Source organism: Aristolochia californica, unplaced genomic scaffold (genome assembly GCF_029961685.1).
Source record: "Aristolochia californica isolate CCGP_79_NKW_82.1479 unplaced genomic scaffold, dmAriCali1.0.hap1 SCAF_4, whole genome shotgun sequence".
Taxonomy (NCBI): Eukaryota; Viridiplantae; Streptophyta; class Magnoliopsida; order Piperales; family Aristolochiaceae; genus Aristolochia; species Aristolochia californica.
This window is the reverse complement of record NW_027182103.1, coordinates 37,153,851-37,169,580: the sequence shown is the minus strand read 5'-3', so window position 1 is coordinate 37,169,580 and position 15,730 is coordinate 37,153,851. Positions and strand designations below refer to the sequence as shown.

The window sequence follows — 15,730 nt, the reverse complement described above, 5'->3', positions numbered from 1 at the left end:
TGTGGGCTTCTTGTCTTGAGCTCGTGGGCTTGAGCCCATCTTCCAACACACCTCCTGACCCTACGACTATTGTGTTTCCCACCACCATAGCTAATTTGTCGTACAGGGGGCAATCTTCATGTCTATACTTCTCATCATCTTTATGCTCCTACAAGAATAAAACATCCTTTAGACGTCTTGGAATAGAGTTATACTAATGCAGAAAACATAAAAAATATTTTATAGTACATCACGATTTACGGACCTTTATGTAGTCAAGCCATACAAAATTACATGCAATAACTCGTTGTGTGGTTGCATCCCAACCGAACCCACTAGTGTTGATATAGCTCGTTACCGTTTGGTATGTTTTCTTCCATGATCTTATTCGATTCTTCACCTGGTCAACAGTTTTTTTATTTATTGTGTCTTCATTGAACTTATTAACACAATCCATATATACCTCATGCTTCCATACCCAGTTAGGCAACTTGTTCCCTAGATTAACCTGCTCGACCAAGAGATCGAGCATTTTGTTATCGTCTTCGAAGGTCCAAATGTCATATGGTTAACCAGTTGGTTGTCTTCTTGCAACCTGTATAATCTAAATCCGAGACGGTCCTCATGGAAAAAACTTTATCAGACAACCTTTACCTGTCACGGAAACACAAACCATAAAAAATAGAATACCATGTATAACACCCTAATCTCCTCACCACATGACAAAAACATTCCATAACACTTCAAAAATTCTCAACAACATTCTCAAACATTTCAAAATTAATTAAACTATTTTCACTACTGCATATGCACTAAACAATGAGAGAACACACACATCAAGTCCAAATTCACCGAATATCCCTGGTAGAGCCCCATATAACTTCGCAGTCACTATGAACTGTACCTCGTCAGTGATGGGGTCGGGTTTCGTTGGCTAATGGATGCCTGCGTAGGCGACTCAACTTTGTTTGAATTGGACAAAAAAACCCCTAATAAAACCTAAACTATAAACCATCAAACCCTAAAGTCAAACCCTATCACCTACTAAACTCTAAACCCTAAACACTAATTCCATAACATAATACCCTAAACCCTAGACCCCTAAACCTTAGAAGCCCTAAACCATAAACCCTACACCATAATTCCAGACCCTAAACCCAAAAAATCCTAGAGCTTAAAAACACAAAACCCCGAAAACCTTAAAAACCATAAACCATCAAACCCAAAACCCTATCACCTACTAAACTCTAAACCCTAAACACTAATTCCAAAACTTAATACCTTAAAAGCCCTAAACCCTAAACCCTAAACCCTAAACCCTACACCCTAATTCCAAACCCTAAACCCAAAAAACCCTAGAGCTTAAAAACACAAAACCCCCCAAAACCTTAAAAACCGTAAACCCCCTAAACCTTAAAAATCCTAATCCCTAAAATACCCTAAATCCTTAAACATAAACCCTAAACCCTAATTACAGGACCCTTAAATACCGAGCACCAAACCCTAAAAATAATCCCTAACACGAATCAAAAATTTAGATCCTAAACTGTAACCCTAAATCCGACAATTATGCACAAACAACCCCCAATTAGGCACTTAAAATAAAATTAAATCAAATAAAATACTAATTTAATAAAAAAAATCAGGGTTTAGTCATTCCTTCTGAAATTTGGGGAAAACCGAAGCCGAAAGGTGAAATCGATGCCTAATCGAAGTAGAAATTAAGCAATCGATGCCCAAATATCAAAATCGAACGAAATCGAAAGGTATTTTGAGGGAAAGGAGAATAGCCAGAGAGAGAAGGGAGTGAGAGGCTGAAAGGGAGAAGAGAGGGAGAAGAGAGAGAAGAAAGGGAGGTCGAGAGGGATAAGAGAGAGAAAAACAGAGAGCGAGTCTGAGAGAAGAGAGGGAGACACAAAGACAAGAGGGGGTGCGAGAGAGAGGGCAAGTCTGAGAGAAGACCGAGAGACAGAGGTCGGAGACGAGAGGGAGCAGAGATGGAGGCCAGAGACGAGAATCCGAGAGAAGAGAGGCAACAGCGACGTCGGGGGAGCAGGGAGACGAGAGAGGGAGTACGGGAGAGAGGAAGAAAAAAAGGGAAATGAGAACATGCGAGAGGGGGGTGCGAGGAGAGAGAGGGGAAAAGCAAGCGTCACCCGCCCTTCATCTCAAAGAAGATCAAATATGGCCTTCTTTGAGATGAAGGATTTTAAATCGTGGAGATGAAGGACCGCTTTATCCCCTGCATCTAGATGAATGTCATCTGTGCTCTACTAACGACTTCAAGTGTTGAAGGGTGTCATGTGGTTGAAGATCATCTCGGACTTATTTATCTTATCTTTTATAATTAATTAGTAGAAAATTAATTCTCACGCGTAATTAATGTGTTAATGTGCAATAAACTTTAATTATTAATTAACATAATATACTAATTAATTAATTAGTATATTAATATATTTTTATTCTACAAGAAATTACTTATTAGTGTAATAATCATGTTTGTTTTGGTTAAGTTTGTGTTTAGGTATACATGTTCTATTTAAATATATCATTACAAGTTACTCATCTCTCATTTTGGTCATATCTCTCGTTTTGGGGTATTAAAAATAGAATCTGTTTTCCAGTGCACTTGAAGTCTTGTCCACTGACACTCAACTTGAAATTACAATTGAATTAGATCATTCTAATAAATGAAGTTAAAGTTGAAGTTATTGAAATTAAATTTGAATTAGATCATTCAAATGAATTTAAAGTTGAAGTTGAAGTTAAAGTAAATTGAAGTTTATGGGGGCTCCCCCGAAAGTATCCATTTAAAGAACACGCGTAAAGGATATTGTCGTCAATAAGACATAATAAGCAGGGATACTTTTGTCACCAAAATCAACCTAATCTTGGATATTAATCATCACATCATACGGTCACTTGGCTGACAACCTAACCCTACAAAAAATCTGCACCCTCCGATATATCGCAATTTACTATTTGACATCTGAACCGTCATTGAGCTTCATCTGATCCGTCCAAAGGTGTCCTTTCTTTTCAATTTTCTCTTATCTCTATGTTTATTTTTTCATGCGTTTCTACTTCAGACGGAAAGATATTTCTCTCGAAGCAGTAGTCGGCGTCTTTAGAACAAACCCTCGCCCACCGTCCCGTCCGCCCCTGTCTCTGCTTCCTCTCAGGAAGTAGAATTTCAGAAGAGAACTTTAGGAAGAACGGAAGAGAAACTGAGAAAATAAAGTAGTCCGAGATCCCATGGATTCAGATCAAGGAAAGCTTTTCATCGGGGGAATTTCATGGGATACATCTGAGGATAAGCTTAAAGAGTATTTTGGTAAGTATGGGGAGGTCTTGCAGACTGTTATTATGAGGGATAAAAATACAGGAAGACCGAGGGGTTTCGGATTTGTGGTTTTTGCAGATCCTGCGATACTAGATAGGGTTCTTCAGGACAAGCATACAATCGATGGTCGAATGGTGAGTAAATTGGTATCGTGATTTTAGAGTTTTCTTTCTTTGTCTTGTATTTATTTCTGTTCGTTTATCCTTACCAAAGTGTGTTTTGATGGGCTCATGTTGGAGACATCGAATATGTGATTGATGTCTTATACTGAGATTTGCTCTCTGTTATTATGCTGATGGTGACCTGTAATGCTTAGGGTTTTTCAGTAAGATGCCTCTTTGAGGACCTGTTTAACATTCATGGTTACTTCTCATTCTTTTCGGTTTTCCCTGATCACGTTCTTCGTTTAGCACTTGATTTGGTGTTTGAAGTTTGCGCTGACTGCATTTCTGTCGCTTTCTGAACTTTTTAGGTATTTGTTTATTGCGTTACTATTGGTAGTTCTCGATGTGTTCTGCACAAGCAATTAGGTCTCGTATTTTGTTATGGTTGTTGTCGACCTTTTTTCTTTCTTAATTATTGATGAGTGCTCGTATTAGGATCTTCCATGTTGTGTGCTTTGTTTGATCGCGTGTTACAGGGACATAGTCGTCATATTCGGTACTTATCGTGACCTCGCATGTATTTGAAGTTGGTTTGCCTGTTTCAATCAGTTATTTTGGTGGATTTGTGTAGTCATATAGATTTTTTTTCTCCTTTTTGATCCTTACATTGTGCCTCAAATATGTCTTTTGTTATTACACAGAGAATGAATGTAATCTATAAGTTTGTGATTTTCAGTCCACAATGTGTCACAACATTTAAGGCATTCATATATTAAAATTATGAAGAAATTGGATAGTTTCTGATATATTTTCCTTGGTCCTTTTTTTTTTGCTGAGTATTTAACCTATTTGCTGAAGATGAAATTACATATTCTGTCTGATTTTATTTTATCTACAATGCCTTCTTGTCATCCTTCTCTTGTGTTTTCGTGTCTTGATGAATATCTCGTATCTCTGCCTTATCTCTGCCTATATGCTAGTTTCTGTTTTAGCACTTTTATTCTTTATTACCCCTTATTCTTACTCAGGTGGAGGCCAAGAGGGCTTTGTCAAGAGAGGAACAGCACACCTCCTCTAGATCTGGCAGCAACTCTAATGCAGGGAGAAATTACTCTGGAGCTGGCAATATTAAAACCAAGAAGATTTTTGTTGGGGGCCTTCCTCCTACTTTATCTGAGGAAGGATTTCGTGAATATTTTGAGAATTATGGACATGTAACTGATGTAGTGGTAATGTATGATCAGACCACCCAGCGACCTAGGGGATTTGGCTTTATCTCGTTTGACACAGAAGATGCTGTTGATAGAGTTCTACACAAAACTTTTCATGAATTGAATGGTAAACTTGTGGAAGTTAAACGTGCTCTTCCGAAAGATGCCAATCCTGGAAGTGCGGCTCGTTCTGGTGGGGCCTATTCTGGTTATGGTGGTTCTGGTGTGAATACCAATTCTTATGATGGTAGAATGGATGGCAACAGATATATGCAGCCTCAGGCAGCTGGTGGTGGCTATCCTACTTATGGGTCTTCTGGCTATGGAGCACCAGGTTATGGGTATGGTACAGCAGGTAATGGTGTTGGATATAGTTATGGTGTAGGTGGCTATGGCGGTGCAAATGCTGGCTACAGTGGCCCTCCGGGGGCCTATGGAAATCCTAACGCTCCTAGTGCAGGTTATGTTGGTGGCCCACCTGGTGCTCCAAGAAGTCCATGGAACACTCAAGCCCCTTCAAGCTATGGCTCTGCTGGCTATGGTGCTGGTGCAGGCTATGGAGCTGCGGCAGCCTGGGGTGGTTCTGCGGGTGGTGGTGGGGCTGGTTCTGCACCAGCTGGCCAATCTCCTAGTGGAGTTGCTGGATATGGTTATGGTGGCTATGGAGGTAATGAGGGAGCTTATGGGAACCAGACTGGTTATGGTCCAGTTGGTGGGCGTGGTTCTAGTGTCCCTAGTAGCAACTCTGGTGGAGCTGGGGGAGAGCAACAAGGTGGAGGGGCTGCTTATATGAGTGGTGGCTATGGTGATGCTAATGGAAATACAGGATACACTAATGCTGTTTGGAGGTCTGATGCTTCACAAGGGGCAGGTTATGGGGCTACCCAGGGAAATGGTCTCTCTAGTGGTCAAGTTGGGTATGGTAGTGGGTATGGTGGTCCTCATTCGAGGCAGGCCCAGCAGCAGTAATCTAATGAAAATGGAGATTCTTATTCAAGGGAACTGTCCTTCATCTCATCTGCTGCTCATGAAAGGAATGGCTGTAATGGAGTTGGAAAGCAAATTCTTGGGACTGGTCGGGTTGCTTGAACCCTAATATTTAGCAGTCTTTGCTACTTTCAAGTATATAATGAGTAGTAGTTTTGAGAGTATTGGATATCCGATTATCTTATTAGTATTTGCTTTCTATAAGTTGTTGTAGGCTTCTATATTTGGCTTGCCTTAGCTGTGTCTGGTTAACTATAACTGGTGAATTTTTCTTGCCTCTAGTGTTTAAGCTAGAGTAGCACTATATTAGACAGTATCTTTTACCTTGATGTGATCGGATTTGCGTAGTTGGCAACAGATTATGTAGTATTGAATATGGCAGCTGCATAGATATTCTTACAATGCTACTTCTAAGCTTCATGAGTAAGTGGTTGTTTATTATATCATTAGCTTTTCTGGTATGCTGTTATCTAGAGATATTCGAATGAGTAGAGTGGATAGTTATGAAGATGGAGCTGTAGGGACTTGGGTTGAATGAAGTTGTCACAGGATAGGGATTAAAATATTAGTAGTTAAGGTATTTGTCAATGGCATAATTGTTTCCTCCTGTATTTGCCCTTTTGAACAGGAGATGCCGCGTTCTAGGTCGAAATCAGATGTCTCCAGCTGCTTTGCCGATCTCAAAAAGTTTTTTAATGGGGTGAGGGACGTAAAAGCATCGAGGAAACTGATTCACTCTTATGATCGCTTCTAAGTTGAGAATGAGGGAGATGCTGCTGAACGAGGATGCTCATTGAGCCTAATCCATTTGATTTGATGGGTTTGGAATGTGTTCGATCCTTTTGGTATGTGGACAGCTGCAATTTTGGCTTTTTTCCTCCTGTTATGCTTTTTGTGTTGTTCTTTTATTTTTTTTAATACCAAATTTACTGTGGAAACTTCTTTTCCTTAGAGCTGATTAGAGTATCTTGCTTAGAGTGTGGGAGTTGAACACTAATTGGCATCAATGATTGCGATGTGTCATTAGTTACTGGATATGGCTATGGTGATGGCCTTCAACCTCTATGTAAATGTGGCTTCCTTTTTACGTTCATGGTATGAAAGCATGATTCTGTGAACTAGTGTCAGGTAGGTTAGTCCATCGGTCGTCTCTCAATTCCATTGCAGATGCAATAGGTCAGCTGTTGCTACTTCAGTTCCTCCTAGAGTATTATTTTCGTCATCTGTTTTTTTTTTTTTAGGCTTAGTTTCTATACGTGTTCGCATCTGTTATGTTTTTGGTCTGTCGTTATTGTAGGTTTGGTTTATAGATGTTTGCCATCGCGTTTTGTTATGTAACGTTTTTTTCCCCCGGATTTTGGGCAATTATTGGTAAGGATTTCTGTGTCAATTTCTTCGACTCTCCCACCGTGTTGTATGAGTTTGGGTTATCCCTTGGAATTTTTGGATCTTAGGAGGGCCATCCACCATCGGTTGCGTATAGAGATTGCTTAATCTTGCAAATGTGAACTTACGTCGTGATAAAAAATGAGCCAAATTATGATAATGTTTGTTTTTTTTTTTTTTTTTGGTTCACCGTTTGTTTGGTTTTCGTTGCGACTGTGGACGTCTCCTTCCCTTCATTTTCTGTGTTCCTAGGCAGAATTTTCCTGTGCTAGGCAGCGAACGCCCACTACATGGTGTCCTTGTGAGAAGTGGCAATTTATACGTTGTTAATTAGTCATTCTGTAAGTTTCCTGTTGGTAAATTTTTTTAATATTATTCTCAATTCATATTACAGGAAAACTTACCTCTTGATGTTTTACTCTTTTTATCTATAAAAATGTTTAAAAAGATAGAAAAATGAGTTTTTTTTAAACAAAAATTATATAAAAAAATAAGTTGATTTTTATCACTTGTTTCTGATTTTTAATTTTTCCATTGGTAGTTTAAATGCAAGCTTTTAAAACCAATTAAAGGGAATTTTGTATATGAAAAAGTTTGTCAAAGAAAATGATATTGTTTACTTAATAGTGGCACAAACGATCTTTTTTATGGTTAAGTTATAGTTATTAACTTGGTTCTTATTCACTTTTAATTCCAATTGGTTTTAGTGGAAAATAAAAAAATTCTTTTGGTTAGGTTTTGGGAGAGCATACTGTTGGTGTACTTAACAAACTCACTTTACAAAAGATTTACACTGCAAACCATCGACCAATTGACATCGATTGTTCATGAAATGATATTACACTGTACTTGACAAACATAAAAAAACAATTGCAACCCTAGTGAACAAAATATAAAAGATTGAACTGAGGAGAAAATTTGAAATAAAATAAAAGAGAAATATGTTTCTCTAGTTTGAATTCACTGGGAATATTATTTTAAGATATATTTAAAATATTAATTAAAACCGTCGATAAAAATTTATTGCTGTTAACTTATTATTTACAAATTTACACAAGCTCTATATGATAAGGCAGCGTTTGTACGGAACCTAATAACGAAAACGCATAAAAAAATGACCAATTTGTGGAATAGACAACTTTTGTCCAATAGTTCACAACGCTAGCAAGTCAGCGAAAAAATAAAAAAAAGGAAAGAGCTGAGTTTTGTGTCGTTTATCTTGACAGTTGTGCTCTGTTGGCGTTGCAAGTGTTCGCTCCCGTCTCCAATAGCATTGCCAGCATCCCTGCATCCTTGAACAACGTCCTTCGTTCTTCGTCACTTTTCACCTTTGCTCCTGCTTCCAGCATCGCTTACTGTGGCGTCCGTTGCATTCCAGTATCCCTTTTTACTATTTTCAAACAACAATGTTGGAATTTGTGTTTGTATCGACCGGGCCAGTCCTTGTATAAGATCCGTGGGGTTGCTTTCCTAACATGTTCGAGTCTTTTAGCCCATTGGTTTCAACATGGTATCAGAGCAGGTTGGTCCCGAGTTCGAGTCCTGCTCCCACCGAATTTTGTCCCAGGTATTTCTGGTAAATTTGTCCTGGGTTTTTCCAAGAATTTGTCCACGGGTTTTCCCATGCGGGGGAGTGTTGGAATTTGTGTTTGTATCGACCGGGTCAGTCCTTGTATAAGATCCGTGGACTTGCTTTCCTAACAGGTTCGAACCTTTTAGCCCATTGGTTTCAACAAACAGCTTCTTCAGCACCTCCTCCCGATCAGAAACAGCTGCCACATGAATCGGGTCCACGCCATCGGACGCCATCACGTGTTCCTCTCCATCGTCACTTTGCATCAACAAGGCGGTGGTTACCCAGTGCTGCCACGGCGAGTGCGTTGAGTATTTCAGCATTAGGAGCAGTCGCAATGAGGGCGGCGGCCTTGCGTGGAGCGAGGCTAGGTAGGAGGGATTTCTGTTGCTTCATAATATTCTTAACAGCGGCAACATCGCTTGGGCTGACGGCGTGGCGTAGAGACATGTAGACCACTTGAGCTTGATATCGTGGGTGGCGGGAGCAGAAGAGGAGAACCGAGAATTGAGTTGGTGATCTCTGTTGTCGTTGTCGTTACTTTCGAGGTCAGGCACGGGAAGCGTCTTGCTGAAGAACCTGTCGGATGGAGATTTTGGGAAACGAAGTTGGTTCCTGGTTCTGTGACTTGAGGATGACCTTAAAGGAGGTAGAGGCAGCGGGAGGGATGAGTTCGTTTAGTAGGCTTATGAGGAAGACTTTGAAAGCTAAGGGGGTGGTGGGTGAGAGGGATTTGATATGGATTCTAGCTTTGCATTTGCAATACAAATTGAAATCTATCCGCACTTCTGGCTCTGTTACCTGAAAAAGATTTTCATTTGAATGAAACTCCTAGTACCCAGAATAAGAAGGAAAGAAGATGGGCATCTTGTTACTTCTTCTCCTCTATATCTGCTTTAGTTGAGTTCTAATTTTTCCACTTGAGAGAGAGACGAGACACAGGGTTACAATTTCGTCTTCTTTGAGATAGGAGTGAAAGATAAACTATAAAAAACTGGTTTTGAGCGGAGGAATTGAAAGAGACGGTTTCGAGAGACAATAAGTGGTGTATGAGCCTGTTGCCTTTGTTTTCTCTCTCTTGCTTTGAAAGAGAACTACCAGATAAAGTCGGTGGCTACACCCATGGATCCTCGGGTGAAAAAACTTCTTTGCTGCTGACGGGGTCAAAATCTACGACGTAACATTCTCCCACTTGGCCCATTCACATACTTAATATGTATCATTGAATATTGATACATTCTCAAAAAAATATTTCCCACAAATATAATATCTTTATACCCAAACAAAAAAAGATTAAATTACATGAATCATAACAATAAGTTATTTAGAGTATGTATTATCTTTTACGTATTCTAATGCAATTGTCTCCTTTAAATGAGAACCATATGTGGCATGTATCTTTACGAATGAACTTTCAAAAACTCATTCAGGATCTACTTGCATTGCCATTATCTAAACTTTATGTATACAACTAAATAAGATAATACAAATATGAAATTAACAGAGTTTTTAAATTAACAAATTTCGACAAAAACATAAAAAAAATCTCAATCACGTAAAATTATATAATAGAACTGAGTCTCATATGTTCAACATGTCCCTTATAAGCCATGAATGGAAGACCTTCTGTCAACGAATCAATAATCATTAATCCGATGTTGATGAATTTCACAACCACTTTGTTTACTTTGACATGTTCTCAAATAGCTAAGAACTTAATGTCAATATGCTTACTACGACTTTCGCTCTTATTGTTCTTGGCCAAAAACATTGTTGTGGAATTATTACAGTAAATCCTCAATGGCTTAGAAATTGTGTCAACAATTTTAAACCCAGAAATAAAACTCCTCAACTTTATAGCTTGTAATGTCACTTCAAGACATGCTACAAACTCTGCCTCTATGGTAGAAGTAGCAATCAAGGATTGTTTTACACTTCTCCAACAAATGGCCCCTCCAACTGATAAGAAGACATATCCCGTTGTCAACTTTCTCGAGTCAAAACAGCCAACAAAATCAGAGTCTGAATATCTAATCACCTCTACATGATCAGATCGCCTAAATATAAGCTTGTAGTATTTTGTCCCCTGGACGTATCACATGACTTTCTTTGCAGCTCTCCAATGGTCCAAACCTGAGTTATTTTGGTATCGACCCAATATTCCCACTACATAAGTTATGTCAGGTCTTGTGCAAACCTGAGCGTACATCGAACACCCAATTGTGGTAGCATATGAAATATTTTTCATTTGTTTCCTCTCTAAATCATTTCTTGGACCTTGTTCCAAACTTAATTTGTCACTTTTGACAAATAGGTGCAACACCAGATGAATAATTTTTCATACGAAATCTTTTTAAAATTTTGATGGTATAGGTTTCTTGAGACAATCCTAATGTTCCTCGAGATCTGTCTCTTCCAATCTTTATGCCTATGACATAAGAAGTTTCACCCATATCTTTCATATCAAATCGCATCGAGAGAAATCGTTTAACCTCATGAAGTAAACCTATATTAATTGAGGCAAGTAGAATGGCATCTACATATAGGAGTAAGGAAATAATTTTACTCCCACTGATCTTATGGTATATACATTGATCCATGATAGTCTCCGTAAAACTAAAGGAAAAAATAACATATTGAAATTTTAAATACCACTAACGAGAGACTTGTTTCAATCCATATATAGATTTCTTAAGCCTACAAACCAAATTATCATTCCCTATTGAAATGAAACATTGAGGTTGTTTGATGTAAACATCTTCTTCTAGGTCTTCATTGTGAAATGTCGTTTTCACATCTATTTGATGTAACTCCATATCATAACGAGCTACCAATGCCATGATTATCCGAATTGAATCCTTCTTTGAAATAGGAGAGAAGTTTTATGATAATCAATTCCTTCTAGTTGAGTGAATTCTTTGGCTACAAGTCTTGCCTTATGTCTTTCAATATTGATTAAAGAGTCTCTTTTGGTTTTGAAAACCCATTTACAGCTAATAGCCTTCCCCCCTTTAAGCAATTGTACAAGATCCTGACTTGGTTTTTAGCCATTGAATCCAACTCTTCCATCATGGTATTATATAAAAATGTGAATTTATGTCCACTCATAGCCTATAAAACGAAATAGGATCATCTTCAACACCAATGTCCATGTCAGATTTTTGAAGGTACACCATACTCTGAAGAAATTACAGGTTTCCTAACTCAAAATCTTCTTAATGGTACTTCAACATTTTCAGGTTGAGAATGTTGAGTAACTGGATCTATAGGAATGTCCTTATGAAGAGATGGTTTTTCAACTATTGGTTATTCTTAAGTAATCGAATCCTGATGATTATCCTGAATGACAACCAATCTATGTAAATATGTAGGAGCAGGTTAAAAACTCGTATGCTCCTCAAAAACTAAGTTTTGAGGTTGGCTACTCCAATTAATCTCATCATTCTCAAGGAACTTTGCATTCTTAGATTCGACAGTTCTCATTCAATGAGATGGACAATAAAATTTGTATCTTTTAGAATTATCTGCATAGCCAATGAAATGTCCACTGACTATTCTAGGTACTAACTTTGTCTCAAGTGGATTTTAAATTCAAACTTTAACTGGTTAGCCCCAAACACATGCCTTAAACTAGGTTTCTAACATTTTCATAATTCTAATGGCGTTTTGTGAACTACCTTGGTTGGAACCCTATTTAGTACATAGGTTGTGGTTTTTAGAGCTTCACTCCACAAAGACAATGGGAGATCGGAGTTACTAATCATACTCTTCATCATGTCCATTAATGTTCGGTTTCATCTTTCAGCCACACCATTTTGAGATGGTGACCCCGACATTGTGTATTGTGGCATAATACCTTGTTCCTTAAGAAAACTTGCAAATGGACCTAGTAATTGTTGTTTTTTTGTGTACTTACAATAATTTTCACCACCCCTATCTGACTTAACGATCTTAATATATTTGCCTAATTGTTTCTCTACTTCTATTTTATAGACCTTAAAAGCATCTAATGCTTCACTTTTATCATAAAGCAAATAGAGATACATATATCGTGCATAGTTATAAATAAAAGTAATGAAATAGTTTTTTACTATTAAAACATGTATCATAAGGACCCAAAATATCAGTGTGTATAATTTCTAAAACATCAGAACTCTTCCTGGCACCTTTCTTGTATTTGTTAGTTTGTTTTCCCTTAGTGAAATCCACACAAATACCAATATTAGTAAAGTCAAGACCCTCAAAGACTCCATCATTTACTGATCTTTTAATTATATCAATGGAGATATGTCCTAATCTCCTGTGCTACAACATGGACAATTTCTCATTTATAACCCCACGTTTAATGCCAATATTTGAACCATGCACAATTGTAAAACTACAATCGAAGGTAGACGATAAAATGATTTTAAACAACCCATCATCCAAAAAGCCATTACCAACGAGAATATTGTCTTTATACAATTGAAGGGAAATTTCAAGGAAATTAAAACTAAATTAAAAAGGTGAAAATTTGGAAACTGAGATAAGGTTTCTAGAAAAGGATGAAACATAAAAGTTCCTTTCAAGGTCTAAAATAAAACTAATGTTGAGGACAAGTTTGTAAGTTCCAACCGCCTCCACATGTGAACCCATATTGTTTCCTGAATATATGGAAGATTCACTTTTCGTCATTTTTCGTTGATTTTAAGAAACCTTGCATGGTGTTGGAAACATGGATTGTAGTACCAGAATCAATCCACCAAGTGTTATAAGAAACATGAGTCATATTAGATTCAAAATATACTAAAGAACTTAAAGTCTCAAATTGATCCTGAATAGCTTGCAGATATTCCTTTGTTTTGGCACAATCAAGGATGGATCAAATATTCTTCCCAATATGAGACTTGATAAACATCAAACTTAAGCGATTAGATCGCTCCCAAAGATTAAATGATGTTTTCTAAATTTGGGTACTGGATTCAGTGCGCCTTGGAGGTTCATCCACTCGAATTGCCAAGTCAAGTCCAACACCCCAATGACAGGAAAATTTTCTCCTTCCACTCAATATAATTTTCTCCATTCACATTTAGGATGCGATAAAAATAATTTGTATGTAAAGGAATATTCTAGGCCTGTGAGCGACTAGAATTTTTTTTAATATTACTTTCTCATCCCGATTAGTCACTTAAATATAATATTTACCATGTGGGATTAAATTATTATATTTACATGATTAATCACAATTTTTTATGTCATTAAATTTATGTGACTAAGCTTAATGTCACTAGACATGTTCGTAATTAAGAATGTTGTGAAAAAATCTTAATTATTCGAATATAAACAAAATATGACACCAAAATAATTGACTAAACTTTATGCTAATTATCAATACCTTATATTTAGGTCAACAAAATTATGCATAAAAAATTAAGTATTCATAAAAACCTAAATTAATTTTCCATAATATAGAATTAAAAAAATATGCACATGATACAATCATAGACGCATGTATGAAGTCATATGCATTAAATGGAAAAATAATGAGAAAACCAAATATAATGAGAAAACAAAATGAATATTTGTACATCTATTAAATTGTATGGATTATAAGAATTTAGATGAGATGGCCTAGTGGCCACTAGTGCTAGAATAAAATCAGGCGTATGGGTTCGAACCCCCGCTCAACGTAAAAGCAAATTTTTAATGTGGACTGAGTCGGCCCGCCTTTCGCTTGGATGATTCAGTTGGGCGGGTTGGAATAGGCGAGTCGCAATTCAACCCTGCCGAACTAACTCGGCATTTAAATGCCGAGTTCAACCATATGATTTTTTTTTATTGATTCTCTGCACTAGAGGTCGTCTTCAACCTCCAACCACATGCAGAAGGCTAGAGCCTAGCGCTTCGTCTTTCACGATGACGACGTTGGCCCACATGCGTAGACATCGGTCAACTTCGCAGCTTCGATGTAAGAATTATCGATTGATGCATGCAGAGAGCACAATAGATGCTTTGGCACGCAGATGACACAATTGGGATTGCCAGAGAATGCTGAACTGGTGCTCCCGACATGGATTATGTCTTCAGAGAGTGTTCCTAATGCCGGGGCACACATCGTTGCTCGACTCTGAAGCACCAACATGCATAGACGTCAGTCCGGATTCCTCTGACACATGATGCATCCGATGTCGGATGCACCCTTCGGTGGTCAGAACCACAACTCTTCGGTCGTCTTCCGGCGTTTGTCCAAAAAATTGACGCATACGCTCTTATGGGTGTGCCATCAGTGCATCTCATTTTCAACCATCGGCTCACTGAGCACCTCCCTTGGCATCTCACTGCCGAGGGTTGGCTGGCGCTGGCAAGGTCGACCGGTGCGGCAAACCATTCACACAGTGCCCAGAAGAGTTTCACGCATAGGTAATTTGAGCTCACTCAATTTTTATTTTATTTTAATGGAAATGAAGCCAGATAGATATCTAGCTCTGATACCAAATGTTAGAATAAATGAATTTATAAGTACAACATGAAATTCATAATCTATAAATGGAAACATGAATGGACGCTTACCTCCAATCATGGCAATCAAATTCCAGGAGAACGGAGATCAGCTCGTCTATTCAAAGGCTTCTAGATGGAAAGTCATATGCACTCTACTAGACCAAATCCATAAAAGTTAAACATTTTTTTCCCATCAAAAGAGGAGAAGTAACTACTGGGCAATTACAATTGTCCACTTCTTTGTACGTCTAAGGGTTTAATGAGAAACTTATGGTTTTTCAACTGGTGGGTGAGATTACAAGAAGTAATTTTGTATACTTTTCTTGCTGTTTTATGCATTAACGTAGCCTGCTTCATGCTTCCGTATTATATATGATGCGCATGGGCTGGCTTTGGAGTGGCTCTTTCCTCTGCCTCCTAGAGAAAAAACTTTTCAAATTTGTACGCGAGACGACCAAAAGACATGGCCAAAGAAGGAAAGAAGAGAGAATCCAAACAAGGAAGATAAAACAGAGAATCCAACGAGCATCCGACATTTTTCTAGTACAAAACTCTTCTTATAATGAAAAACCCATCTTAGTTCTTCTCTTTATCAATACAAGTCACATTATCTTTCACTTATTTTATGTTTTCCTGCAACTCCTATAATTTCTTTCTTGGGCTTTGA

General features: G+C 37.9%; 1 protein-coding gene across 2 annotated transcripts; it reads left to right on the top strand.

The window, feature by feature from the left end:
* Nucleotides 1–3,077: 3,077 nt before the first annotated feature.
* On the top strand, nt 3,078–6,340 carry LOC137962281 (heterogeneous nuclear ribonucleoprotein 1-like). 2 transcript variants are annotated; one of them, XR_011115117.1, is made up of 3 exons: nt 3,078–3,456; nt 4,455–5,712; nt 6,253–6,340. XR_011115117.1 is itself a non-coding variant. In XM_068809060.1 (2 exons), exons 1-2 carry the CDS (start codon nt 3,235–3,237, stop codon nt 5,604–5,606), a joined length of 1,374 nt encoding a protein of 457 aa, XP_068665161.1. In that variant the 5' UTR covers nt 3,078–3,234; the 3' UTR covers nt 5,607–5,953. The 2 variants fall into 2 exon arrangements, 1 of the variants encoding a protein (XP_068665161.1); XM_068809060.1 differs by lacking the exon at nt 6,253–6,340 and having other exon boundaries at nt 4,455–5,953.
* The last annotated feature ends 9,390 nt before the right edge of the window (nt 6,341–15,730 follow it).

Coding starts and splice junctions, on each gene's coding strand:
- LOC137962281 (XM_068809060.1), top strand. CDS start 3,235: ATGGATTCAGATCAAGGAAAGCTTTTCATCGGGGGAATTTCATGGGAT. Junction 3,457..4,454: donor ATACAATCGATGGTCGAATG/GTGAGTAAATTG, acceptor ATTCTTACTCAG/GTGGAGGCCAAGAGGGCTTT.